The sequence below is a fragment of the Hypoxylon fragiforme genome, assembly GCF_022984875.1.
Source record: "Hypoxylon fragiforme strain CBS 206.31 chromosome Unknown GGS25scaffold_9, whole genome shotgun sequence".
NCBI lineage: Eukaryota > Fungi > Ascomycota > Sordariomycetes > Xylariales > Hypoxylaceae > Hypoxylon > Hypoxylon fragiforme.
The window spans coordinates 1,723,053-1,750,648 of record NW_026054764.1 but is presented as its reverse complement, the minus strand read 5'-3'; the positions used below and the strand labels follow the sequence as shown (position 1 = coordinate 1,750,648).

Sequence of the window (27,596 nt, the reverse complement as noted above, 5' to 3'; positions counted from 1 at the left end):
ATCTGGTATTGCTCATAATAATACAACACAACACAACAATAACGACAAGAAGAACAACACCTGAAGGCGCTTTGTAACACCCCAGCTTAGTTAGCTGTGATGCGGACTCCAATACCGGACGGTGACATAATTCAACTTGACCAAGAACATCCTCGTCGCCTACAAGTCTAGTTGTTGAAGATGTCTAACAGGCCTCATCCTCTGCGTCAGTCATACACCGCTGACTACACGACTGTCAATTCCGTTAGTCGACAATTATCCACAGCCTCCTCATCAGCATCTTCTGGTTATTCTAGCAACTCTTTGAATTCGGATCCTTACGACTTTGGCCCATCCAGTGTAAACTCATCGGTAACCTCAATTGGGTATGGCCCAACTACTACCACTTACGAGCATAGGCGTGGTAAGAGTGAGGCCGCTATTCGCCAGCCATTGCCACGGGCTAGTACATATGATGACACAAAACAAAAGCCGAAGCCAGAAACCATGTACAACTTGGCCAGACAATCATTGCGCCCACTCCCACAGCCGCCTGCTTCAGCATCACCATTACCGCCAAAAAATATAACACCACCCCCAAATCGTGACCGCCACGAGCGCGGGCAAAGTCTTGACATAAGCAAACTCTCCTTGTCCAGTGGGAAAACTTCGCCTACTCCTCAAATGATATCACCAACCTCAACCGCCCGGCCTACCTCGATGGTGCTTACGCGATCCGATGCTAGACGCCCCAGTTTGCCAGGCACGTCAACACATTCTTCTCACGCCATGGCCCACCCCACTCTCGTTGCTCCTGACCTACAACAGTTGGGCCGCTCTTCCACCAATCAGCTACGTACCTTATCTAAGCTAGCACAGGATAGTTCCGCCAATGAATTTGCCCTCACATCCCAAGCCCAAGAGGTGGTCGGCCTACGTGGACGCCGAAGACTACAGCGAGCGGGCAATGCGAATGGCTCTAGAAATGGGCGCGGCGACCGTTACGGCTTCGAAGGACGCAATTGGATGGACAAGCAGAGACAATTTCTCCAAGCGTATGAGTACCTGTGTCATATTGGTGAAGCAAAGGAGTGGATTGAAGATGTTATCCATCGCCAAATTCCGGCCATTGTCGAACTGGAAGAAGCGCTGAGAGATGGTGTCACCCTAGCTGAGGTAGTAGAGGCTCTGAACCCGACCCGACGATTCCGTATCTTCCGCCACCAGCGACTTCAAGCAAGACACTGGGACAACGTCGCCACTTTCTTCCGATACCTAGACGAAGTCGAGCTGCCTGATCTATTTCGATTCGAGCTTATTGATCTCTACGAAAAGAAGAACATCCCGAAAGTCATCTACTGTATACACGCCCTAAGTTGGCTCCTGTTTCGGAAGGGCATTGTGGATTTCAGGATAGGCAACCTGGTGGGCCAACTTGAGTTCGAGCATCATGAGTTGGAGGCTATGCAAAAGGGCCTGGACAAGCTCGGTATTAATATGCCCAGCTTCGGAAACATGGGTGCCGACTTTGGCGTGGAGCCTACGCCCGAACCGGAGGAGACCGAAGAAGAGCGTGTCGACCGCGAGTTGGCCGAGAACGAAGGTGCTATCGTAGAGTTTCAAGGACAAGTGCGAGGTGCATTACTTCGTCTTCGACTTGGTGATATTATGCAGCAGCTATGGGACTCGGAAGACTGGCTCATAGATCTTCAGTCGCGCATCCGTGGAGACTGGACCCGTCAAGTCATGGGCTACAGACTTGAAATGCGGAAGTTCGCTGTCAACCTCCAGAGTGCCGTTCGTGGCTTCTTAGTTCGAAATAGGATGGCCGATAGAGACCAGTTCTGGAAGAGCAAGGAGAAGGATATCACGAAGCTTCAAAGTCTAGTACGAGCCATGAAAGTTCGTGACGAAGTGCGGGACACTCGATCGCAATTGTCACGCGCAGACGGTCCAATTCGGAATATTCAGGCTGTATTCCAAGGCTATCTGGCGCGCAAGAAAATGTCTGCTCAGCACCAGGAGACGAGCCAGATGGCCGGTCCTGTTTTGAAGCTTCAGTCTGCGATACGAGGGTTTTTAGCAAGAGATAGAGTCAGCCGAGATCTTTATTTCCTTGAGGAAGAAACCGAGGCGATCACTAGTATACAGGCTGCTGCCAGAGCGATGCTGGCTAGGGGCCAAATCTATGAGCAGCGTGAAGCACTCGCGAGCTTCGGCCCCAAATGGGAATCGATTCAGGCAATCTGCCGTGGCAATATGCTTCGACAGGATATCCGGGCAACGAAAACCGAACTTGCACAACACACTCCTGAAATTGGCACGCTTCAAGCCCATATTCGTGCCGCAGCGGTACGCCGGGATGTTACAGAAAAGTTGGATGCCTTGAGTGAAAATGAACTCTCAATACTTGAACTTCAATCGCTGGCCCGTGGCATGCTCGAGCGACAACGGGTCACTGTTGAGCTCGACTCACTCGAAAGCAATACACCGGAAATCATAGACCTCCAAGCTAGGATCCGTGGTTCTCAGTTTAGGATGCAACATAGTTTGCTTCTTGATGAGTTACAGTCGCACGAAGAGGAGATCACTCAACTGCAAGCCCTCGCCCGCGCCATGCTTCTCCGTAATGACCTGGGTCTACTATTAGGCGAACTAGACGAGTACGAAGAGGTCGTGGCTGATCTACAAGCTTTTGCGAAAGGCTTCATTGTTCGACAACAATTCGCAGCCAAGAAGAAGCATTTCGAAGAGAACATGCAAAAAGTGGTCAAGATTCAGAGCTTTGTTCGTGGAAAGCTCCAAGGCGAAGCATACAAGAGCCTCACAACCGGGAAGAACCCTCCGGTAGGGGCTGTGAAGAATTTCGTACATTTACTCAACGACAGCGACTTTGACTTCAACGAAGAGATCGAATTCGAGAGATTACGGAAGACTGTGGTCCAGCAAGTCCGACAAAATGAAATGCTTGAGCAGTACATCGACCAACTAGACATCAAGATTGCCCTGCTAGTGAAGAACAAGATCACACTCGACGAAGTTGTCCGACATCAGAACACCTTCGGTGGACACACCAGTAACCTCCTCGCCAATGCCTCTATTTCTTCCACCAACCAGTTTGACTTGAAGGCCTTGAACAAGAGCTCAAGGAAGAAACTAGAGTCATACCAGCAACTATTCTTCAATCTCCAAACTCAGCCACAATATCTAGCGCGACTTTTCAGACGAATCCGTGAACTAGGCACCGCCGAGAAGGAATGCAAGCGCATCGAACTTCTCACGATGGGCCTGTTTGGATACGCACAGAAGCGAAGAGAGGAATACTATCTACTAAAGCTTATCACAAGATCGATCCGAGAAGAAATAGAAGCTTGCAACTCGATCCAAGATTACCTTCGTGGTAACTATTTCTGGTTGAAGATAGTAAATCATTACACTCGATCCCCACGAGACCGGAAATATCTCAGGGACCTCCTTGGCCCATTAATACGAGACAACATCATCGAGGATCCTGCTCTGGACTTGGAGAGTGATCCAATGCAAATATACAGATCTGCTATCAACAACGAGGAACTCCGCACCGGACGACCGAGTCGGCGACCACTAGAGATCACCCGCGACCTTGCAATCAAGGATCCGGAGACACGCGAACTATTCATCGACCACCTTCGGGACCTCAGGGAGATCTCGGACCAGTTTTTCCTTGCTTTGGAGGAGCTGCTACCCCGAATGCCCTATGGTTTGCGGTTTATCTGCCAACAGTCCTATGAAGTACTCTGCCAGCGATTCCCACGCGAGCCTCAACACCTTGTACTACAAGTTGTTGTCAATTGGCTTTGGCGTTTCTACCTCCAACCGGCATTAGTCAACCCTGAGCAGGTGGGCGTGATTGAGAAGACTCTGGGCCCTCTCCAGAAGCGCAACCTAAACGAGGTTGCCAAAGTGCTCAGCCAAATTGCGTCAGGCCGTCCATTCGGTGGCGACAATATCTATCTTCAGCCCCTTAATGCTTTCGTGGGAGAGTCAATGGAGCGACTTGCCCAGATTACCAATGACCTTATTTCTGTCCCGGATGCTGAAAGCACATTCGACATTGACGAATTCAATGATCTATATGCCAAGAATAGGCCGACCCTATATATCAAAATGACTGACGTCTTTGCTATTCATTCCCTCGTTGCACACGAGATTCCAACCATTTGCCCCAACCGCGACGATGTGCTCCGCGAGATCTTACAAGATCTAGGAAGTGCGAAGAACAACGAGAATGAGATGAATGCAGCTGGTTCGTCGGATATACAGATGTTTCTCACTCCGAAGCTCCACGACATCGATGACCCAGAGGCGGACGTCAAAGCTCTATTCATGGAGACCAAGCGTTGCATCTTGTACATTATTCGTGTACAGACGGGCTCTAATCTCCTAGAGATTCTCGTCCGCCCGCCCACCCAGGAAGACGAGAATAAGTGGCAAGCACTTTTACATGATGACTTTTCATCCGGTAGCAAGACCAAGGGCGCTTACTCGGACGTGAATATGATGGATGTAACACGACTTTCATACTACGACATGAAACGCAACGCTCTAGAGAATATCATGCACCTAGAGCAGATGGGACGTATAACGAAGCACAATTACTACCAAGACATTTTGAATGCCATTGCGCTCGACATCCGTACGAAGAGTCGCCGCAGGATACAACGCCAGCGAGAGCTGGAAGGAGTACGCCTGACTCTAGGAAATCTGCACGAGAAGGCCAAATACCTAGAACAGCAACGAAAGAGCTATGACGACTATATTGAGCAGGCCATGGCCACGTTGCAGAAAAGCAAAGGGTAAGATGAACTTGCTGTACCTTGTTATGTATCATTATTTGTGCTAACCCATACCTATAGAAAAAAGCGATTCCTCCTCCCCTTCACGAAGCAATACAACCACCAAAGGGAGCTCGAGCGCTCCGGCCGGGTTCCCAAGTTCGGCTCCTACAAGTATAGCGTGCGTGCGCTGGCTGAGAAGGGGGTGGTTGTGTCATGGCAAGGTGTATCAGAACGCGATTGGAGCAATATCAACCTCACCATCTCTTGTGACGAGGTAGGCGTATTCAACGTCGAGGGCAGCCGCGGCCATATCCAAATCCCGGGCGCGAGTGCCCTCATACCGATCGAGGATCTTTTGCAGGCGCAATTCGAGTCGCATCAGTTCATGAATGTTTTTGAGGGCAATTTGAGGCTCAACGTCAATCTCCTGCTGCATCTGTTGTACAAGAAGTTCTATCGTACGCAGTAAGTCCCCAATACCTACCTTCCCGATAGAGCTGGTGCTCTACGGAGAGATGGAAGGGCAGACGAACACGCACAGACCTTATCATTACCATATGACGATTATTCGAAACGGAGAAGACGAAGATATAATGGAGTGAACGGGATTAGGACGTATGGTTCACGATCAAAGGGGAGACGGGCAATGGTGTTTTACGAGGTAAAGGAGTGTTTGCTCGTGCGCTTTCTGTTTTGAGGATTGTGAGAGACATACGTCGACAGCATTGGCTGGCAAAGGGGGCATTGAAAGACCCTAACTTTGTTCTACAATAATTGACTCTTGGTTACCTTCGGCCGACTACTGAAGGTTGCTTCCAGTTGATACCAGCCCTGATGATTCATTATGGTAGCATAGCTTACTTAGACGCATAACGATATGGCAATGAGACCGCACTATTTTGTAATTGAAAATCTTAATTCCTCTCAGACTCAGATAGTATGTATGATATATACACTACATACCTACTTACTAAGTTAGACATCGCCCTGAAGTATGACTATGAAACCATTTAAGAAGAGTTCATCTTGTGAAATTTCTAGAACTGTGTAGTGCCGTTACAAATCTAAACGGCTTGTATAGGGGCTAACTAGGGGCTTTTTTTTTTCGGCGGGTTCGGCGGGTTCGGTGGGGCCTACGCCGAACCCTCACCGGAAGGCCGCCGAATCGTAAGGGCTACGCGCCGGCAGTGCGTGTGTGGGCGTTTCTTGCCTAGCATACCTCCTTAGCACGTACGCAAACAAGTATGTCGGTATGTATATAAATTATGGTACTATTTGACGAGTTATCCGGTTGCGATTCTTCAATTCTCACCGTTCTTTTCTTCTTTCCCAATTCGGATTCCGGATTCCTTACCTATCCTTTGTCTTTATCTTATCCGGCTATTGTCTCAGAACGAGCCCAGGGCTAGTTAGTAACTGGAATCTAGCTATTACTCGATTCGGACAGCTGTGTGAGAAAAGCAGGGTGGCTGGAGCATTCCTACGCTACTTGGTGTGTGTAACCCAGTGCTTCTAAAAATAGGTACCAGGGAGTAAAAAAAAGGGGGGAGGGAAGATATGGCGGCCAATGTACCAATGGGGATGCGCTCGCTCGTGGCGCTGAAGTACTGCTTGCCAACCAAGTGGGAAGTGGTCGATGTGCCGGTGCCGAAGATCAAGGGCCCCAAGGATGTGCTGGTCAAGATGCACGCTGCTGGCATATCGACGGGTGATACGCAGATTGCGAGAGGGGGTACGAGGTTTTTGATCGATGGGTTAAAGTAGGTTTTACTATCTCCCCCCCTTTTACGATGCAAAAAAAAGACTAACCACTAAATACCTAGGTTTCCCCATAAGATAGGGGTCGAAGGCGCGGGAGTGGTCGTCCAAGTCGCGTCCAAATCCTCGCCGTTCCAACCCGGCGACGAGGTCTACGCGTTCGCCATGAGCCGGCCGATGGACGTGACGGCCCCGCACGGGTTCTGCTCCGAGTACGCGGTCGTGAACGAGGACCTGATGCTGCGCAAGCCGGCCAACTGCTCCTTCGAGGACCTGTGCAACCTCGCCAGCACGGTGACCGCGTACCAGGCTATCGAGCAAGCGCTAGAGAAAATGCGCGAGAACGGCACGGCGGACGGGCTCGCAGGGAAAACGGTGTTCGTGCCGGCGGCGCTGAGCGCAACGGGGTCCGTCGCCATACAGCTGCTGAAGAACGTGTACGGCGTCGGGCGCCTGCTATCTACCGTGTCCACGCCCAAAGTCCCGCTTGTCGAGCAGCTCCTCCCGGGCCTCGTCGACCAGGTCGTCGACTACACCAAAATGTCCAAACTGACGGACGCGATCCCGAAGGGCACCGTGGATCTGGTGTACAACACGATCTTCGGCGTGCGCAGCACCTTCGCGCTCGCGAAGCCGGAAACGGGCGTCGTCGCGTCCATAGCCAGCGTCCCCGACCCCGCACTGCTGAGAAAGATGCTCCCGCCGCTGCCGTGGTACGCGTACGTGTTCGCGGCGCTCGCGCAGTGGCGGTACGCGTGGGCGCTGCGCGGGACAAAGGTTAGGCACTTCATGCACTCGGGCCAGCCCTCCGTGCGGGCGGACCTCGAGCGCGCTGGAGAGTTTATGGCGGCGGGGAAGGTTAAGTCTGTGGTGCGGGTGGTGAGGCTGGAGGATATTGAGGAGGTGAGGAGGGAGGCGATGAAGGTTGCTACGGGGAAAGGGGGGGTGGGGAAGTTGGTTATTAAGATTGTGTAGGTAGAGTAGGTTGGTTGGTAGGTAGGTAGGTGGGTTAGTGGTTAGAATGGGGGCGAGTAGAGGGGAGGTTTTAATTTAAATAGGGGGTGTTGTAGGAGAATAAAGAATTATAACCTGCCCCTTTTTCCTTTTCATGGTTATCCCCCTTTTCTTTTTTAAGTAGAATAGGTAACTCGTTCACACTAACATTAGGGCTTTTAAAGTTTAGATGATTTTACCATAATTGAGAATATAAAATGGAGAAATAAGTATGTAGCACATTCATTAGAGGCCATGTTAATGATATGTACGTTGGGTAAGTGGTAGTATGTATGTACGGATTCATAAAGTTAATTGTATAAAGGGTAAACCAAATGTCTAATGAACATAAAACCTCAATGGTTGTAGGTCTTTATCGCTAGACCTATAACCCCTAGTCCACCTTTTGCATATTTCTCTAATTTCATATCATGAACCTTCAATGTTTGTGGAATTATTCAAATTCTAAAGGCAGATAGGTACCTCCTTGTTTTGGTATGAAAGCGTTCCAAAAGGAAAAAAAAAGGGGGGGGGGGGGGGGGGGGGCCCTTATACTATATCAGTTACGGACACAACATTGGTACCTATGCATAATCACACAACACTTTATTAAAATAATAAAAGATGACGATTACATGCCTTAACTATAAAATCTAAGTTACATATGGAATTCCACTGATTTGCTCCCATCTCAAGACTAAGGGGGACAAAGACGCAAAATAAAAAGAAAAAAAATCCCAGACCAACAAGAGCAGAAAAAATGCAGAACCCATTTCAAGTGAGCGGAAAGGGAGGAGCTGGGCCCTGAATGTTGACCGTCTAGATGGGTTTCACGATGATCCTGGCATACCGGTACGGGGGACCAGTAGTGCAAGGGGTGACAACTATATTGTGGTCTCCGTGATCACCTTGCTTTGCGTCAGCCCAGCATTGCGTTTGGACCCAGTCAGTATGGTTCGCTGCCTGCCTGTGACCGAGAACTATGCGTAGTCCCAACTCCTTCCCAATTTGCGTCAACGCACTGACGACTTGTGTCATGGTCTTGGTAAACTCATCCTGGTCGCTGAACTCCTTGCCCACGGAGCATACGCACTCCTCCTTGAGGAAGGCGTTCATCAACCCCTCCGCCGTCGCCCTGGCCCCATTGCTGGGAGGGTTCGCAGCGATAGACTCCTCAATGGCAGAGAACGCACCTCGAAGACCAACTCGCATATTTCCCCACGTCCATTGCCTACCACCAGTGTGTGTTCCATCCTCCAATACCCACGTCCCCTCCGGCGTTTTGCTATTAGGCCTAAACTGCGTCAGTGCCTCTCTTTTATCAATACCGGTATTGCTACTTGTTCCATTAGCACCAAGCAATCCAATGGTAGGAGGTGGGATTCGCACAGGAGATTGGTCATCACCCGCAGACGCGCCAAACAATCCACCGGAACTAGGGGGTTGAGGGGCGGGCTCTCGTAAATTCGCAACAGCAGCAGCAGCAGCAGCATCATCGGCAGCTCTTTTAGCAGCTCCAGCGGCACCAAACAATGAACTGGGGTCAGGGATAGGAGCTGGCGGCGTCGGGGTCGAGGCTGCAGAGGCGCCGAATAATCCGCCGGTGTTGGGGTTTGTAGGATTAGTAGCTGCCGGTTGCGAAGTAGGTGCGGTGGAACCGGCTAAAATGTCATTAAGGCTTCCAAATCTCCCAGTAGGAGTTTCGGGCGAGATAGGAGTCTGCACTTTCAATTCATGTTTCGTGGTTTGCAGATACGTGTTCCACGTGTCAATCACCTGCTGTGGCATACCCTGAATACCGGTAGGCAAGCCCATATTAAACTTCAAGAAAGAATCTATGTATGAGTCAGAATACCGTTGTCCAGGACCAACAGACGGCGTCGGAGCAGGTGTGGTCGGTATAGGTGCCGGTTGACTCGCAGGAGCAGGATCGGGTTGCGGAGGAACCGTTGGAGTAGTGGCGGGCTGAGGCGTTGGAAGTTTGGTTGTCGGAGGGGGCAAAGCGCCGGGAGCACCGACAGGAGGAGCACCGTCGTTATCATCGTCGATGGAAATAGGATTACTAGCATCATTTCCAGCGTCGGTCGTGTTCGCGTTGGCATTGGCGTTGGCGTTGGCGTTGGCGTATGCATTTTCCCTTCGTTGTACTCTCTGGGTGAATTGTACCCTCTTCGCTGGGCTGAGGATGAAATCCCCCGGTATCATGCGCTTCTTGGACGAGCTACGGGGTATGTGTGATGGCTTCACATACGGCAACAAGGGCACCGGCTTCGGCACGATGGTTGTCCATCCCTTGTAGGCTTCGCGTATCTTCTGGTGCCACTTAGGTACTTCTTGGTGACCTATGGGAACTACATGTAGAATAAGAGGGTCAGCACTACCATAACATCGTGGATGCTTCTATATTGACTCCTCGAAAGGCGTTGAGGGTTAATGTGAACAAAAAAGGGGTTGGGGGTTATAACTTACACTCTCTCTCCATAGTCTGGTTAAAGACAATCTCCTGCAGAAGGGATTCGGGCATGGGGAAGACGGCAGGCCCTGGCATGAATCGCCTCGTTGGACGAGTATATGGCATTAGTGGCCTCGGTGCCGGGGGTTGGGCCTGTGTCTGAGTCTGGGTTTGACCCGACTGGCCTCCATTGTTGTTAGCTTGTGCCGCCATAGCAGGTATATTGTTAATTGGATTTGGGGTTGGACTCGGGGTGTTGTTTGTGTTTTGAATATGAGGAACCTGAGGTTTAGGAATGCTCGTCTCATGTGTTCCAGAGGGAGGCTTTGTATTTTCAGGGACCTTTGTGCCATCCAATCCCTTTGTGTCATTATTGGTCTTTGTTTGCTCAGGAACCTTTGTGTCCTTTATTTGATCATCCGAAGACGTTTTGTTTGTTCCCGGTCGTGTCAATGGAGGTTGTTGCTGTCCACCATGATGTCTGCCATGCTGGCCCATCCCATAGGTTACATCCGTAATAGGTATCCTAGGCGTTAGAATACCATAGGCCTGATTTGGATCGCTTGGGTTCGCCCTTATTTTTTCGTCTAGCCGGTTCTTGATGATATTCTGCTGCTCTTCCGTCTGGTGACGGAGTGGCCAACGCCGCATGCTGAAAAAGGCGGGCCGGGTATGTCGAGCTTGGTATCGTCTCTGTGATGCAGTAGCCCATTTGAAGAGGCTTGGCCTCGTGGTGCCTTCGACAAACTTATTGGGTGTGTAGTGATTATCGTCAATGTAGTTACCTGACGAGTCCTCGAACACAACACGTCGGCCAGGGTACATCGTGCTACGGTTGTTTACGCAGTCATCAATGATCCCCTCCCGGATGATCCCTTGTGTGCCCACTTGCATTATATCTACCTTGTCTTGAATTGTGTGATTTGTGTCGACTTTTTGGACCACATCGTCCATCCTGGGCGGTTTAAGTTCTATCTCGCCTGTGCCGTATTGGATGGAATTGTTCCAGTGGTCTATCGCTTGGTGGAGAGCATGGCGAGAAAAGGGTTGCCACCAGTCTTGACCGTCTCTCTCCGCGCCGGACTTTTTGCCGGCCGCCGGGCGTCGTAGTCGATCCTCGATCTCCTTGACGTGCCCTATCGTACGGCCCATCCGGTAAGCCAGGTTGCGGAAGAACTGAGCCGTCTTCTCCGAGACACGTAGATCTCTCCCTTTATTGCGTTCCATCTCGCCCAAGAGCTCCCAGTCGACCAAATCGGACCAGCTGGGCGCCTTGCGCTTCGTTTCCAACTGACCCTCTTGATATTCGCCCAGGGTCCAGTTAGTCTCGGGGATGATGGCCCACCTCAGCGGACCCAGACTTGGATCTAGAGGATTTGCGGGTAGTTTGACTTCCGTCATCAAACGAGGGAGATCGTCGTATGCAGCATGTTCAAGGATATCACTGAAATGCTCCTCTGACAAAGTACCTGATACATTGAGTCCGTATGCATCTATCAGACTGTCGACACGAAGTTCTTCATAAAGTCTGGTACTTTGATGAAACGCTTCTTCGCTTGGATATCGCCAGGCTACGCGATACTCGGGATGTAGGGTATACGCCGGTCGAACAACATATTGGTCCGCGTTACGGAATAACCTATTTTATATCATGTTAGTTTCCAAAATCCAGAGTCTGGTGGTTTTTAAACATTTCACTTACCGTACTAGACCCTTTCTCCTGAGTATATTCAGATTATCTTTTGCCTCTTGTTCGGAGAACTGATAAGTTTCGTTTGCATGGCACGACTCGGCACCTGGGCCGCCGTTTATATAGGCCAATGCATCTTTGAAAAGTGGAAGGTTCTGATTTCGTGTAGTTTGCCATACACTAGAATCGAACTCCGAAGCCTTCTGTCCAGCCAAGCCTACGCTACCCGACACAGCGGTGTTGTTAAAGAAACTCTGTAGGCGATTATTGAAGAGAATGAGCAGGTTCTTTGTGGGTTTCTGCTTGGGGTCGCACATGGCAGAAGAGCGAGAAGGCTGGCAGAGAAACCTGAGCCAGGCCGCATCGACCTCGTCGATCAGCATGATGCTAGGGGGATGGTCTGTCCCGTCATACCCCGTGACGTCCACTTCGCTACGTGGCATAATGTCTCGACGAGAGTATTTACCGATGGGTTGCTGGCCCGGATTCGAGTCTATTCCCGCTTCAATGTCTCGCAAGATGGTTAGCAAGAAATGCCGGGGAGTCCTTCCGTATGAATCTATCAACAGTTTATGCAACCGCCTGAGATATGCACCCATTTTAAGCCAGTAGTCATCGTAAACAGACAAGCCGTTATAGACATAGGGTCCCCTATAATTCATAGGCAAGGCAGATATGCTGAAGTTCTCCCAGTTTTCAATGTTGTAACGACGACGCTGCCAATCGGCCAAGACGTCTCTCAGTTCCGAATATTGCTTGGTCCAGTACACCCAAGGAAAAGGATCCTTGAGCCGTTCTGGAACCTTCTCAGGGGGGAGTGCTCGGGAGTGGAAAACTATATCCTTGGAGGTCTTCCTGGAATCTTTGAGAGGCAGAACCACTCGACGCCACGGTGTGTTGATCACTCTGTTCTCGTGACTAGTGAACATGTTTAAACACTGTTGCAGCCCAGCCCGTTGCCACCCTCGCGAGCTGTAGTAGTCGACCACAGGAGCTGGCAGTGGAGCAGCTGCGCTCGCCGTATCGGTCTGGTTGGGAAAGGAAACGTCATCGTGAAAGTTGGCTGGCATCTCTGCAAGTGTTTTAGCCATCCCGGCTTGGATCAAATCTTCATATTGACGGTTGTCAATCTCGAATCTGTTCATGCTTGGTTGCGTTCCGGCCAGCGCGTGCTCAAAGAAACTCTCCTCAGAGGCTTGGTATGCGCGAGTTTCGGCAGTGCCCCCATCAGAAATGCCATGAAATGGATTCTGGTTGGTAAGAGGAAAAGGTGCGTAGTCAAATCGCTTTTTCGTATATCGTGATCTATCCTGATTAGGCGCAGGTCGAAGGGAGTGGCTTGGGTCAGTTGGAAGTCGGTTCGAGGTTTGCTTGCTGCCAAATAACCTGGTCGACCAGCGAGTATCTTCCGACTTAAATTGGTGAAATGCAGCATGTGCATCGGCGAGAATAAGTGCTTCCTGCAGCAATGCACAAATTTGAGGATCTTCGTAGCCAAGTTCGCCTTGAAGTCGGGCCGTGTTGGCCTCATCGAGGTATGTTTTAACAGCAATGAACTTGCGGGCCCATCCATTGACTCTGGTAACGTCTTCATCTCGCAGGAAGTTGAGAATCAATGGCAGCATCAAACGAGGATCCCTTCCACTAGGTCCTATGGATACATCCGCCAATGCCGTGGTTTGCCATGATGTCGCAGCCATCGTTACCACTAGGTCCCTTCAGGACTAGACAGCGTTAAACCCTTGGGTGTAGGTGAAGAATAAGGTGTGAACTAAATTAGTAGAATATTGGTTTACAGTTTCAACAGCAGCGAAAATGTGTGGTAATGCCGACTTAACCTCGTCGTCGGTCTCGATATTTCGTCAGTTGGGTGGTCTCTGGTTGGTACGCAGCGTAATAAAATCAGTCAGATGCGACAGATGAGCCAAAAAAAATAAGGAGAGAAAGACAGAGAGAAGTGCGAGCTGCGTGCTCATGACAAGTTGATTGGAGAAACAAAGTTCTTGTCTTTCCTTGCGAAGAATCTGTTCATTGCCAGGGTCCGGAACATGAGCATTCCAGAGACGTCCTGTGGCTTTCTTTAAACACGAGCCGAATTCAACAAAGAATGCCATTGTGTGACTAAGACAAGGAAAGGCAAAATAGGACAAACAGAACAAAATGGTTATATTAGAGGCCTAAGATTGTCTGCACACTGCCGTTTGCGGTGTCAGGTTGAAGCCAGCATATTTCTTTGTGGACTGTTCGCCGGAACTGAGAGAAAGATATCATCCATACCTACCTAACTAGTATTAGTAGCATTATCCTAAAATACATCAGAAGCTTTAGGAATTAGATAGCTTCAAGATAATAGAGCATATTAGAAGCCTCGGGAAGGGCTGAGTGGACAATGTCTGAGAATGAGCAATCATCGCGCCTTTCTAAGCGTTCTTCTCGACGTCGAGAATCCAAGAAATGGCCATCTCGAAGCCGTAGGCGGAGCCTACGAAGACTTCAGATGCCGAAATATGAACGTAGAGCTCGAAAACAACGTAGACGTCTGCTCCGAGGTTTGTTCAGTCCTAAACCTGAATATAAAGATACAAAGGAGGAAAATAAAGGCTCTAAAGCAATTCACTCGAATGCGTCACAAATAACCACATCACCAGAAACAGAAAGGGTAGAGGACACGCCGATGGAGACAGAGATTGAGGAAGCTCGGGAAAGGAAGCCGTGGGAGACTTTAGTGATTGGCTGCGACTTGGGTGAGAACTTGAGCTACATCGAAGAAAAGAATCGCGAGATTGAGCAACAACAGTATATTTTGAGATACCATGAGAAACATTCGCCAGATCAGGTTCCGCATAACAAGAGAATTCTCAAGAGACTAATGAAGCAGAGGGCGGAGATGGAAGACAACGAGGAGAATAATATGCCTGAGTAGGTCATCTTCACAATGTGTTTTTGATAATAAATATATATACTGACCACGCCGTAGAAACCAGCGGGAAGAGAGCAATCGCATTGCTGAACGTCTTAAGCTGCTGAACTGGGCTCTCGATACTTGCCAATGCGAAGCTGAATCAGACAATATACGGGCTGCTATTCAGGGATATCAGTCTGGAGATATACCATACTCGGAAAAGTTCACGCTCATATATGGCGGGCACATCGCCGATGTCTGCCCCACGTACCAGTCTTTCTGTGAAGACAGACAAGAAAGACTTGACCGTTACGCGAAACGATTTGGACCCGGTTGGTTGTGGCACGAACCACCGCTGTCTGGTCCAGGATTTGAGGTGCTAGCGAAGAAAGGCGCTGCCCTGGGACGAATAAGCTGTGCAGGGAATTATGGTATAGGGCACTACGGCGTGTGTATGGGATTTTCCATGGATAAAAAACACGTCATGAGAATGAGCAAAGAAAGCAAAAGGGGCAAAGAGGTCAAGAGCATCAATAACAAATACCCGGAAATGAACTCGGAGGTTTCATCGTGCATGGTGAAGGTGCTCTTAGACTGCGGCTCAAACTTTCCCATGCTACCCCTCGGAGACCTGCGGGATCGTTTCGACGTAGACCTCAAGTATTATGCCGCGCAGGGCACCTTGAATATACAGATGGCATCCGGACAGGTTCAACCGAGCAGGTTCTTCGAAATGTTTACCTCAGTGTGGTCAGACGATGGGACTCCACTTGTTGGCAGCGGTGACAAAGCCGTGTGGCCTAGCGAGCCGCCTCTTCTTGGGGGATATGTTCCGGTCTGGGTCAACGAACTCAAATTAGATAATATCCGTTATACTGATCGTTTGAGCGGCATGATGCCATTCGAGGCATGCTACATGTCATCGGCACCGACGAAGAGGACGATTTGGATCGGGGAGGATCGTAGAGATGTGTTGGGTGCCGGACGCATGCCGCCGCATTTACGATATGAGACGGACAAGGCCATAGCAGTAGAGCAGCCGCATCCGTTTGCACAGCTGCGGAAAGAGACGAAGACGCCAGATGAGGTGATATTCCTACACTACCTCAAAGGCAGCGAAAACGAAGTACTCGTAGACGGCGATTGCCCAGGTGTGCGAGGAAAGAGTGAGTTGGCGGTCTTGAAACATACATATGATGAATATGGCCAGCGAGATGGACTAAAGAAGATAAAGACCTTAGCTCTGGAACCACGGCGAGGCAATTATCGGGAGAGAAATTACGAACCACGTCTATGGGAGCGGGATTTCTTCCCAACAGAGAAGTTCTTTTCACAACACTATTTGGGCATGGGAGAAAAATCGCGCCAGAAAGAGCGTAAATAGCATCATATACCTAATGTGTTGAACTTGAAGAAGTCGTCTGGGCGTATGCATACCTGCCTACCTACCTAAGGTTAGGTGCCTGTATATGTACAGTACCTACCTATGTATATATATTATGTGAGTCGTATCCATCGCATCGTAACTTGAAGCGTGACAACGTGGTGGCCGGAGATTAAATCATGAAGACATATTTCCTTTGTCTTCGTCTTTGTCTTTTCCCCTTTCCCCTTTCCCCTTTCCCCTTTCCCATTTCTATTGAAGAATCAAAGAAGTTGACGCTTGAAACTGGCATTTCAAAAAAAAAGCCACAATGAATAAAATTGATCCAACATGGTTGACGGTCTTTGGATAGTAGGCTATGTATGATTATTAGGATTCTGTCTTAGTACGACACACTTGTAATGAAAGACCTATCGGAGAATTTTCTAATCCTACACCGCACAGGAGCTCATCTCCGGCTTGCTGGTTTTAATTTGGGTACCGCGGTCGGCGACAGTCAGTGGCGTTTGTCCTCAGCCAGCGTGAGCTTACATAGGTAGGTACAAATTGATGTCTAAAGGACTTCAAGGATACATATAGAGGGGGGCCTACTGATCTTGCTCAAAAGGGGTGGAAGCCTTAGGAGGCGCTGCAACTATGTGTATGGATGTATGTGTTATGTATGTATGTAAGACGAAGAGGGGAAGAGATATCTTGGCGCGTTTATTAGAAATCCCAATCCTTGCTACTTGTGATAGACGCGTAAAGTGGCATCTGGCAGTTGAGCTAAGCGGCGTTCATTTTGCTTTCATGACTTTCATGACTTGTCAAGACGCCAAACCAACGCGTGAAGAAGGAAAAGAGAAAGGCACGCTTTTGCCTCCGAGGGGTTGGTTCGCTTCATCATCAATCTAACCTAAGCCATTTAGACTCGGTTTTGATATACTATATGTACTCCACTATCAGGGTGCCATCTCAACGTTGTGATACCGCAGTGGAATTTGAAGTCACGAGACGGGCGAGGAGTACCACTACATAGGTAGTTACATGTATGTAGTTACTATCATGGAGTTACAGTTAACTGTTACACAGTCGGCGTTGTAGACATCGTTGATACATACCTACATATGTATGTTATTGCAGCCGTCACGAGGGTGACCCCTGCTGTCGCGCGCCTTTGCTCGGTAAGATCCGCCGTGTTTTCATGCATGGCTTGAAAATATTCTATGCTCGGTTTGTGTACTATAAGAGCGTGTTAAATCATGTCAAGAGCCGACGTGAGTCTCGGTATACTGGGCATACTAGGTATCATCAATGTATCAGAAACCAATTCATGGCTCCAGAATACTACATTAGTATACACTTCCCCGCATGGCTAGAGCAGACACCGAGGGGAATTGGCCCATTTTCGAGGCTGAGGATTATAGAAGCCTGTATTTTTTTTTTGTTTATTATGCTTGATTCCTTGCTAGTGCCGCCTAAATGATCACTACCTACCTAGAGTTTCAAGCATATCAGAAGATTCAGAACAGACGATGGTCATGTGAGGGTTGATAGGAGCTGACGCCAAATACTTGCAGAAGCAGGGTTGGCTGGTATACGCAGGCATATCTAGGCAAGCCGAGCCTTGATTTGGTTGGGGCGGTAATCATGAGTAATGATTGCCGACTATATCTGTGGTTATATAGTTCCTCATTGTTGTTTCGAAAAAGAAAAAAGACCATAATAGCTTAAATACCGACACCTTGGATTGATAGGCCCATCGTTTCTCAGTGGCTAGCTAAGTTGTCGTGATAATTCCCGCAGGTATATAAGTGAGCTACGAACATCTGATATCCAATAGGGGACAGACATTGCAATTGATCTCTTTTAGCTCATGATCTGGCCAAGATGAAGACCTTTGCGCTTCGGACTGCTGGGACTGCTGGGACCAGTTACGTGACCTGGGCATGCTGTCATTGGGAACTCGGGCCTGACTAGGGCTAGGATCCAAAACTTTCCCCGGACGGTGAATGCTCATACAATGACATACATACCTAACCTACCAGGCCCTACCTATGCACTTTTGATCTGGTTGGTTATGAGATCTCAACGCGTCCCGAAGCTAACGCGGTCGTTTCGTTTTAGACTCTCGCGTCATCCTTGCTACTTGCTGGGTGGGTAGACGGATCTATGGCAAAATCTGCTGATAACCTACCAATCTAGGTAACGATTGGTGCAATTAGACCTTCCAAGGCTCCCGGCTTTTCCTATGGTTTGGAAGTTGTATTGGTTAGACTGTCGTGTCTAAACCCGATACGGTTGGATGTAACAGCGAGCTTAGATTATTATATGTAACTGACGTGTGTTGTTCCAGTTATGGGATGTTGACGGATGATAGGTATGTACTATGTAGGCTTGCAGCCGAGTTTGTCTCCGTTATTCATGAGACTGAGATATTTGTTATTTGTAGGGTTCACTGTCTGGACTATGTACGTTCGATGTAACGGATCGTACGTATTTATCAGGGTCGATTAATTGCACATGTGGTTGTGAGAAATTGCCAACGTCTGGAAGGATTCCGGAGTACGACGTAGGTAAGTATTATCTGAGGGTTAAAACGAAGGAGCCTTGGCCCTGGGCCCTGGGCTTTCGTTTTCGGGTGTGATATCGTATATAATAGTACATACATAGTACTGTAAATGCATGCTAATAATGGAGACCGGCCCGCCAACAAAAAGTTTTCAATGCTACAGCGACCCTTAACAATTCCCTCTTCGTTTGCGGCAAACGGTCAAGGAGCAGGCTAGGGCAAAGTAGGGCTGGGCAAAAGAGATGTGTAGCATAATCGAAATACAATAATTATAGGTAGAGCCATATACTGTACCTACGTTTCTATGTTGGTGAAAACATGAAATTGAAAGGAGAATGACCTATGTACATGTTGTCATGTACATACATAGGGACCATGTAGTACGTATGTACATACGGTAATTGACTGGGATGTTCAATTTTAAGCGTTCCACAGTTCCATTCCGGCGGAACCATCAGCCTCCATGTGGCTTGACTTAGACTTGGCCCTGGGAAACATTGAACCCTGACATCAGGCCCAAGCTTCTAGATCAATTATCGAAGCATTGTGTGACCCTACTGGGCTAAGTACCTACTAGTCACATGTAACTGATCACCGGCTCGGAGAAACCGTTTACTAAGGTTAGACCCTTAATATATCGCACCACGACGGGCGTCGACGGCAAGCCCGGCTGCTGAAAACCCATAGTAACAGACCTGTCGACTAGGAAACCGGAGATGATATCTTTTTTTTCAACAGTAGAGCACATAGTAGTTTGAATGTGAAACCGTTGTCACATTACTACATTAGAGTCGAAGGAGGAGAAGAAAAAAAAATCTAGCGTACCGAATTTGCTGCTGGATACCACGTATATAGTAATATCCATACATACTATTACATAGTAGCCCGCTTCATGACTGGAGTCTTTAGCTTGAGAAAATGCATCATGTAGTTGCTTCCATTCTTCTCCATCGACCCTACATAGCTGCATAGAAGAAAAAAAAGTTTGCACCGCGTGGGTGGATTCTATCAATAATTTTCCATATCGACCCGGTTAGTTGGTTGGCTGGGTGTTTCCGTTGATAGCTATATGTATGCGGTTGGCAGTCCGTTGAATACCTAACATAGTGCTACCGACACATGGAGAGTCATGGACACCTAACGCCCGCCGCCGTCCGGTATATTCATGCCTATGTACTTACGTACGTACGTACTTAATATATGTACCTAGGGTCCTATTTTAGCCTCGGTACCCAGGTAGGCACTTTATCATATGTATGTATCTAGTAGCTCATAAGTAAGGCGGATGCAGCGATGTTCGGCATAGAGAGATCCATTTCATTGTTGGATGATGACATGGATGCGTTTACGAGTCTGCGGAAGGGTTCAGTTACAACATTGAACTGAAAGGGTTTTATTTGGCGATCCATAATAGTACCATAGTACGTTTTAGGATGAAAAAGGGGACGATTCGATAGTCTATTCTATTTTGCAACGGTAGACCTAGAAAACGCAAGCCTTGCCCCTTTACCGTTAGGTCAGTTACATCCAATACCTAAATTGAAAAAAGTCTTCCTAAAAGGAATACATAACTTTATCGCCTAAAAGTAGGTATATGTATTATGTAAGCGTATCTGGTGCAAAATCGTACCTGAAAATAGTTACTCTGTAGGATTCTTAGGGTAAGAATTTTGTTGTCTGGTCTTTTTTCCTTTTTTTTTTTTTCGTCTGGCCTAGTAGATGGAGCATGGTATGTATCCACGGATGCATTGTCAGTGTAGTTCGTCCCTAACTAGGTAGGTATGTAGTTAATTAGATAAGTGCCTACATAGGTACGTTAGGTTCAATGTCCATCGGCACAATGACATTATACAAACCTACCTACAGGCTACTGCCCCTCATTATGTATGCCTTGAAAACCCTTCAGCGGGACCAAGTGCATATACGTCACTTAGCGATGCTCTCGTCATCCTAACTTTTGGCTGCAAAGTGATCAACTTCCAAGGTTAAAATGGCTTTGCTCTTGCAACTTCTGGTGTGGGGAATGCATGGCAGCGGGCCTCTCAGTTTAATGAATGCGCTAATGACGAACGTACCGAATACAGTTATACTTACAAGTACATATACCATATGTACACTATGGATACCGTATTTGGTGTCCGTCTAGGATGTTTTATAGGCTACACAGTGTGTACCCCCGTTCGCGGTAAGGCTGAGTTAGATCGGCGGTAGAGTGGGGCACTTTAGGAATTACAGTACATACATTAGGTACCTAACAGACATGGGAGGAAGGATGAACCTATTGCATCTTTATTATGGCTCCGTAATCTTGCGATTGATGATTACACATCTGATGAACCATATATTCATTGATGGACATGAAATCAATCTAAGAAAGGAGGATGGTAGAATATACATATGTAACTAAAGGACTAATGATTAATCAAGCCTGGTACAGTGGTACTAGATACAGATATACCCACAAGACATCCATGTAGTTATGTGGCTTGATCTTGTGGCGTACACTGCTCCTCCGATGCCTATTGTGAACCAGGTACCAGGGAATCAATCTCCCATATTTATTGTACATATATTAATCATGATGTTTAAGGATGGCCTTCATATAAACTCCTATTCTTTAAATTGAAACCCACTGGCCTGGCTCACATCTTGTTAGCCATCATCATGTAAAGGCGTTAATTGAACTCATTTTGGATGGCGCGGCAGGAAGCAGGAACATCCCTTGCCGATGATGGATTTGGTGGTCTTTTTGTTGGTTTTATTTTCTTCTGTTACAGGCTTACAGCCAACATGGGGGGGAGTGAAAGGTCCTCTCGTAGGTTTCAGGCATGCAGGGTCGCAGACACTTTATTGGTCGCCGATTCGTTTTGCACTCACTATCAGATCTATTTCGGATTCGTTCAAGATTTCGATGCGACCGTCTAATGGCATTTATATCTCGTATAGAACGTATGGAACACCAAAAAAAAAAAAAAAAAAAAAAAAAAAAAAAAAAAAAAAAAAAAAAAAACACGCCGTGACATTTCCAAGATATGGGTAGGCAACGTGATGAGGGGTGACAATTGGCTGGCCAGAGTGCTGTAGGTTTGCTCTCACTAACCTGTTTCAAGCCAAGAGAACACTACGGTTTCTTGCTGCTGATTAAAAGGAAAAGGGGACCCTGTTTGTGTTGAAGCGTTGGTCATTCATCAGCAACTAGAAAAGTCCTAGGATGCGCTGATCGACAACTCCGAGTGATGAATGGTGAAATGCAAACGGAGTATGCGCCACATCACCTAAGTTGGTAGGTACAGTACCGAGGTAGGTATTGGATCGGATAAGCTCAACGAGAAGGAGTCAGCCAGCATGGCCGGGCGCATATTTCAATGTCTCTCGGCTTCGGCTGTGCAGCATCGTGGCGGTCTACAATAATTGCAAACATGCACGATACCTATGTAAGTTTTTGATGATACATATCTGACTTTGGTTCTAACCTCTGTGGGATCAAACGCCATGCGTACTCTTGATGTAATTCAGGACATGTATGCGACTTTAAGACTCGTCTTCTGAGATGAGACGAGACGAGAAGCGAAGGGCCATGTATATGAAGGCGACGCAAGGCAAGGATTTTCTGTATTTTGTATTGAGTGTGTCCCAAAAGCAATTACATTCGTCTTGGGCTGCTGCAGGAATAAAGAAGAAAAGCCCTCGCCACCAAGAAGTGTGCAAGTTGGTGCTGAAGGGGTCATACTTAATAAGTGATTATACATACTTATACTTGCTCACATATAGGTAATGTCTTTTCCATACAACCTAGGAAATTCCCGGTAGTAATTGGAACCTCTTGACGTACATCGGGACGAAGGGGATTAACCTTTCAAGTCGCCGACTGGACGGGTGAACCCCTCCTCTTGATGGTCGGATAGATACGCACACACGTGTTAGGCCTGATATAGATAATGAATAGGTAGGTAGGCAGGTAATAGGTATGTACCTCCTGAGTTAGATAAGTTTGTAAATATCGTCATGATTTGGTCTATTACCGCGAATGCCGGGGCGCGCATGTGGGGACAGTGCACTGTATCGCAGCTTCGTGATTGATCAATATAGAAGACCTCAGCTAGCACACCATCAAGATGAAGCACGATGAGGTTGGACACAATTGGCTATGTAGAGCTAGAGGCGGTGGGATGAAGATGAGCTGTCCCACGGGGGTGCGGGAGCACGGCAGCTGTAAAAGCAATCAATTAATCCAATCATGGAATAATCTCAGCCATTACATCGGTATCACGGTCTTTTCCCCTTCACTGGGTCGGCTCTTTGGGACGCTGCTTTTTTGTTGCATGCCGTGCACCTTTTCGATTCGACCACGCTCCTAGACATAGTTATCTTGAAATTGTTTTGATGTTTTTTGTGTTGTCCTTGTGCCGTGTTTTTTGTTTTCCTGGACCCCCGATCGGCTTGTAGGGGGCCTTCTGCTACAATATGTTGGTGGCCGTTGATAGCCTGCTGGGCTTCATACCCTATTGGTTGCCGAAGCCGCGATGTGATGATCTGATACATATGGCCAGGCCTTCAGACACGGATGTCGACAAATGCTGTAGCGGCTCTCGCGTGCCAATGGACAAGATGGGGAAGACCTTTAGAAGCCCGGCCCCGAATTTACCTACGTAAGTACCTAGGTAGTATGTAGACTTTTTGGGAGGGACGGAACAGATGGAACAAGAAGGTGGTGTGTTCTACCTACGCAAAGGACACTTCAAGGTCCTACATAGCAAGGTGAACCATACATACCTAAGTAACCTAGGATTAATTGATAGATATACGTATGTATGATGAGGGCTAGACGTAAAGGGGGATGGAACCAATTACACACACGACACGCATGATAAATTGATTTCAAAGTCGTGTAAGACCGCGTCAGGAGATCTTGATTGGCCAAGAGATACCGATGATTTTAGTTTTGACGAGCGACATATCATGCCCTGTATTCCTGCAGAATTTCATGGGCTGAAATAGGGATACTAGCCCGAATGGAACGGCCCCTGTCCAGCTACATTCCGTCTCGGCGTTCGCAGCTCCATGCGAACGAACTGGCCTGGGATTTACCTTTTAGTATTTGCTCTCATATGGAAAAGCGTCCAGAGTAGCAGGACTCACTGTATTCCACGTATTTAGTAATTGTTCTTTCATGCATGGAGTATAGAATATATAAGTTGGCCCTTCGTGCTCGTCGTAATAGTTATTATGCTCCTTACTTACTTAGGTAGACTAGCAGGTATTAACGGACGAGTTTAATGACGATGATGATAGGGGGCGTGGAATTTAAGCGACTCTGGTATGCATTAGCATCGTTTCTCACGAACCCCAGCGAATCGATTTAACTGGCCACACTTTAGTAGCCAGATCTGCAATGATCAATATATATTTACCTATTACTAGGTATCTACCTAGCAGCTGCCTAGTATCTGCACAGCAAGCTATTGTAGCTTGCCGTATATGTCTGCCGTACGCTGTGTTCGCGACTTCTAATGTTATAGGCATGTATTGTACGAAGGTATCTAGATTGGATAGGTATGCTCTAGCATTTTATAGGCAATAATACCTACCTAGGTAGTGATAATGGGAACCTCCTTTTTAGAGTAGGGGGGGTATTAGCTAGTAAATGGACAAACACGGTGCGACACTCGCCTGAATCACATAGGAGACTCCGCTACTTCCTTCTATTTCGAATCGAAACGCCTCCGTCGCGCGCTCAGTGCCCTCTTCTAGTTTAAAACCATTGTAATATCTTGTTACAGTCTAGAGCACTGTGGATTTGGCTTGAGCCTTTCAGGATCGTAGGTGGAGTTATCGCCGCATCATCCCCAATTATCCGAATTATCGTGCCCCGGTCGTGAGGTAATGGCATAATTCCAAGATGCCCATTCGGCGATGCTTGGCAGCCTATTTGGTCTTGGTATAGCGTATTACTGGCATTTGATGTTATTGGTATATCTCATGAGGTACATACTACTAATGAGGCATGTATGTACTGCATGTGTAGTAGAAGATGGCCGAATGAACGGGCTAGTTGCCCTTAGAAAACGGACATTACGTGCATACATGTACGCCTATCAATCTCGAATCGAGCTTTAGCACAATGCATTATGTATGTAGGTAAGGCCTGGTAGGTATATAATATATACTAGGTAGGTATGCATCGAATGGTCAGCGTTGAAGAGGCCTTCTTTATTTTCCTTGTTATGTTTGGTTGATAGATCGATCAATCAGTTATAGTTACCTGGGTAGGTACCAAACAAACAAATAGACCTTGCCTCTTTATCTCTTGACAAGAAGGGATCTTGTATCATGGAATGTGGTTCATGGCGCCTTAAAATTTTTGACGACAAATAACAATGATAGGGAAGAGATGCACTCATTCAGGACCAGGCTGTGATCTTATGTAGCTCTTATGCGGCCCTAAGAAGCATACGTGCATATAATACATGGTACATGATATGTACATATATAGTAGGTACCTGCCATGCGAGAATTAAGATTTCAACTACATGTTTAATCTCCAGAGTCCATACACATATCTATCTATTATTACATGTATCTACCTGGTAGGCACTTTCTTTATGGCGATTCAGTATCATTGGCCTATTACGTTTGATATTAGATGTCCAAACGGTTTAAATGTAGATGCTCAGAGTTGCCCTGGGCAGTGTTACTAGTAACTTACTACCTAGTATTACTACCTACCTAGTAGTATAATCTTTAAAATTTATTACGGTGCCGTATTGCCTGTAACTAGTTACTATGAAAGTATGCTATAATATAGTTATCGTGCCATTTATTTTTAGGCACCTAAGCACCTAGCCTAATAAGCACTTGTATTGTATTCGTACCTATAATACACTACGCTATAGCAGATATCGTACCTATTGTAGTGGCCACAGTACACTACACCCATACCTACGTATTGTACAACTACCTAATAATCACAGCCTTTCAACAACATTGAATACGGTCAGCATTAAAGCTATGGATATAACTATTGGGCGGTAGGTTTAGGCGGTCTACATCTACTACGAATGTGTAAGATTTTAATAGAACCTGATAAATCATCAATGACTATTTTCTCCACATTCATCGTTCATCCATCCATAGGACCCTAGGTACATCGTGAGAGCTGAAAGGGGGGGCCAGGACATCTGTAGCTTCCACTTCCCCTCCTTAAAGTTTGTAATATTCAGGCACATATGTATTTACCTACTTAGCACTAACCTAAGCGTCGCATGTGAGTTAGTACACGCGTGTGTACAAATACAATTTGAATATCTTCAATGTTGGATACCACATGATGGACTGTGCGGCCCACTACTTAATGGTAGCAGTGGCAGTAGCAGTAGTGCTAGCCTGCTAGGTAGTACACATATACGCCCTGTACCCGTTACGTGGGGACTGGGTTCAAGTCAAGGAAGCTGTGAAGGAAGAAAGGCGAGGTCACAATTGCTTGGTGCTCTTGCTTGCTTGCAACTTAACAGGGTTTTGGCTGCAAGGTGTGGTGCAGTATGGTGCAGTATGGTGCAGTAGAAGGTGCAGCAACTGGCGTCAGGAAAGAAAGGAAGGAGGGGGACGAGAGGGATTTAAAAATAAAAATAAAAATTATTACACACTTGGTAGCCTGGTAGGTAGTTGACTACATACAATGTCATACATATGTAAGGTTAGTACTAGTAGAGAATATTGAAGGAGAGACGGGAAATACATGATTGCAGGGGTAATACGCAAGTAAGCTGGGAAAGTACCTGCAAGGCGGCCGCAACCAACCTCAGTAAAATGCTCGAACATCATAGGCCGTCGCGAGCGCGGTGCCTTGCTAGGCCCATCCTGGCCCTGGCCCTTTAGTGTCTGTGGCCCTCTTTCTTACTGTCAGGGCTGTACCTGGTGTACCTAGCGTACCAGTGTGTTTGACTGGTGCTTTTTTTTTTCTTCCTCGCTCCTAAATGCCCTAACCTAGGCCATTTCTACTACCTTTTTTTTTTCTTAACTAACTAGCTAACTACCAGGTACATTGTACGTACATAGTAGATTGCTCGACCCGCGCTGGACCCGGTTGTCTTAAAAGTACCTGTTAAACCAATCCATCTCTTCCAATCCTTTTTCATCTCCTCCATCCTCCTCCAACTTGAGGCCATCTCCTACTCTCTCCTTCCTTTCCTCGTCCTCTTTCATCCGATCCATTCATTTCCTCCTCCTCCTCAATACTCATCCTTACCATTTATCTCCTCCCCCCGTTTCCACTTCCAAGGAGGAAAGGAAGAGAGAGCATCCTGGGCCTTCACGACAGCTCCAGACGAAAAAGATAAAAAAGGGTACTTTGGGCCGAGTTAAATAAACTCCCCAGGTAAAAAGAGAGGGATAGAGACGCAAGTCCAAATAAATGAAGAGAGAAGCAAAGAAAGGATAAATCTTTTTCTTTGGCTTTTTAGAAACTTCGATAATTCCCTCTTCAAATATTTTCCCAGGTAATAAACCAATATTCTTGGAATTCGAATTCCTCGGTCTTTTAATTATCGAGGAATCCCTCCCAATTACCACAATTACCACCACATTTTCCCTCCCTCCTGTCTCCCTCCTGTCCCTATCGAGATTTTATCCCGTCCATCAACCACAACCACCTTTATCTCCCATTCCTCGGCCGAACCTTGATCCCTTTTCTCCCTCTTTGCCCTTCCGCCTCGAAATAAGCCACCCCTTTCCCAAGGAGAATAGTCTTGTCTGGCTTGGTGGGCAGATACAAGGCGATTCGCATCTCATAACCTCTCTCCTTCGTGCCAACGGTACCAGGAATCTGACTCTGGCTCATCACAATTACTCCAGACCGAACATCGGTAATAGACTCGTTAAGGGTCTAACTACCGATTCGAGGATCTCATCAACGAGCCCTACATGAACCCAGTCGGTCGACTATAATCCATTAGAAGCGTGCAGGTGTAGAGGTACGTCCGAAAGTAGCGGGAAAGGGGAGAAGAGGCAGACAAAGTTGTATAGTGCAAAGATTTCTTTTGAAGACTCGAGATTCTAATATTGCCCTTTTTTC

The 27,596-nt window shown here is 47.4% G+C and overlaps 4 protein-coding genes across 4 annotated transcripts; 3 read left to right on the top strand and 1 right to left on the bottom strand.

Moving 5' to 3' along the window:
* The first annotated feature begins 30 nt into the window (after positions 1–30).
* Positions 31–5,430, top strand: GGS25DRAFT_454814 (uncharacterized protein). Its single transcript, XM_049258880.1, has 2 exons — positions 31–4,814; positions 4,875–5,430. The coding sequence occupies exons 1-2, from the start codon at positions 181–183 to the stop codon at positions 5,263–5,265; spliced, it is 5,025 nt and encodes a 1,674-aa protein (XP_049113195.1). The 5' UTR covers positions 31–180; the 3' UTR covers positions 5,266–5,430.
* A 923-nt stretch (positions 5,431–6,353) lies between these two features.
* GGS25DRAFT_525572 (GroES-like protein) lies at positions 6,354–7,529 on the top strand (the record flags this gene model as incomplete). The annotated part of the gene is made up of 2 exons (XM_049264820.1): positions 6,354–6,556; positions 6,620–7,529. 2 exons carry the CDS (start codon positions 6,354–6,356, stop codon positions 7,527–7,529), a joined length of 1,113 nt encoding a protein of 370 aa, XP_049113194.1.
* Positions 7,530–8,366: 837 nt separating this feature from the next.
* Positions 8,367–13,389, bottom strand: GGS25DRAFT_525571 (uncharacterized protein; the record flags this gene model as incomplete). Its single annotated transcript, XM_049264819.1, has 3 exons — positions 8,367–9,898; positions 10,017–11,638; positions 11,702–13,389. 3 exons carry the CDS (start codon positions 13,387–13,389, stop codon positions 8,367–8,369), a joined length of 4,842 nt encoding a protein of 1,613 aa, XP_049113193.1.
* A 689-nt stretch (positions 13,390–14,078) lies between these two features.
* Positions 14,079–17,934, top strand: GGS25DRAFT_525570 (uncharacterized protein; the record flags this gene model as incomplete). The annotated part of the gene is made up of 3 exons (XM_049264818.1): positions 14,079–14,608; positions 14,667–15,967; positions 17,828–17,934. The coding sequence occupies 3 exons, from the start codon at positions 14,079–14,081 to the stop codon at positions 17,932–17,934; spliced, it is 1,938 nt and encodes a 645-aa protein (XP_049113192.1).
* Between the last annotated feature and the right edge of the window lie 9,662 nt (positions 17,935–27,596).

Bases quoted from the DNA above. Each gene is read 5' to 3' on its own strand.
- GGS25DRAFT_454814 (XM_049258880.1), top strand. From the start codon at position 181: ATGTCTAACAGGCCTCATCCTCTGCGTCAGTCATACACCGCTGACTAC. The intron at 4,815-4,874 runs GTAAGATGAACT...CCATACCTATAG, and splicing joins ACGTTGCAGAAAAGCAAAGG to AAAAAAGCGATTCCTCCTCC.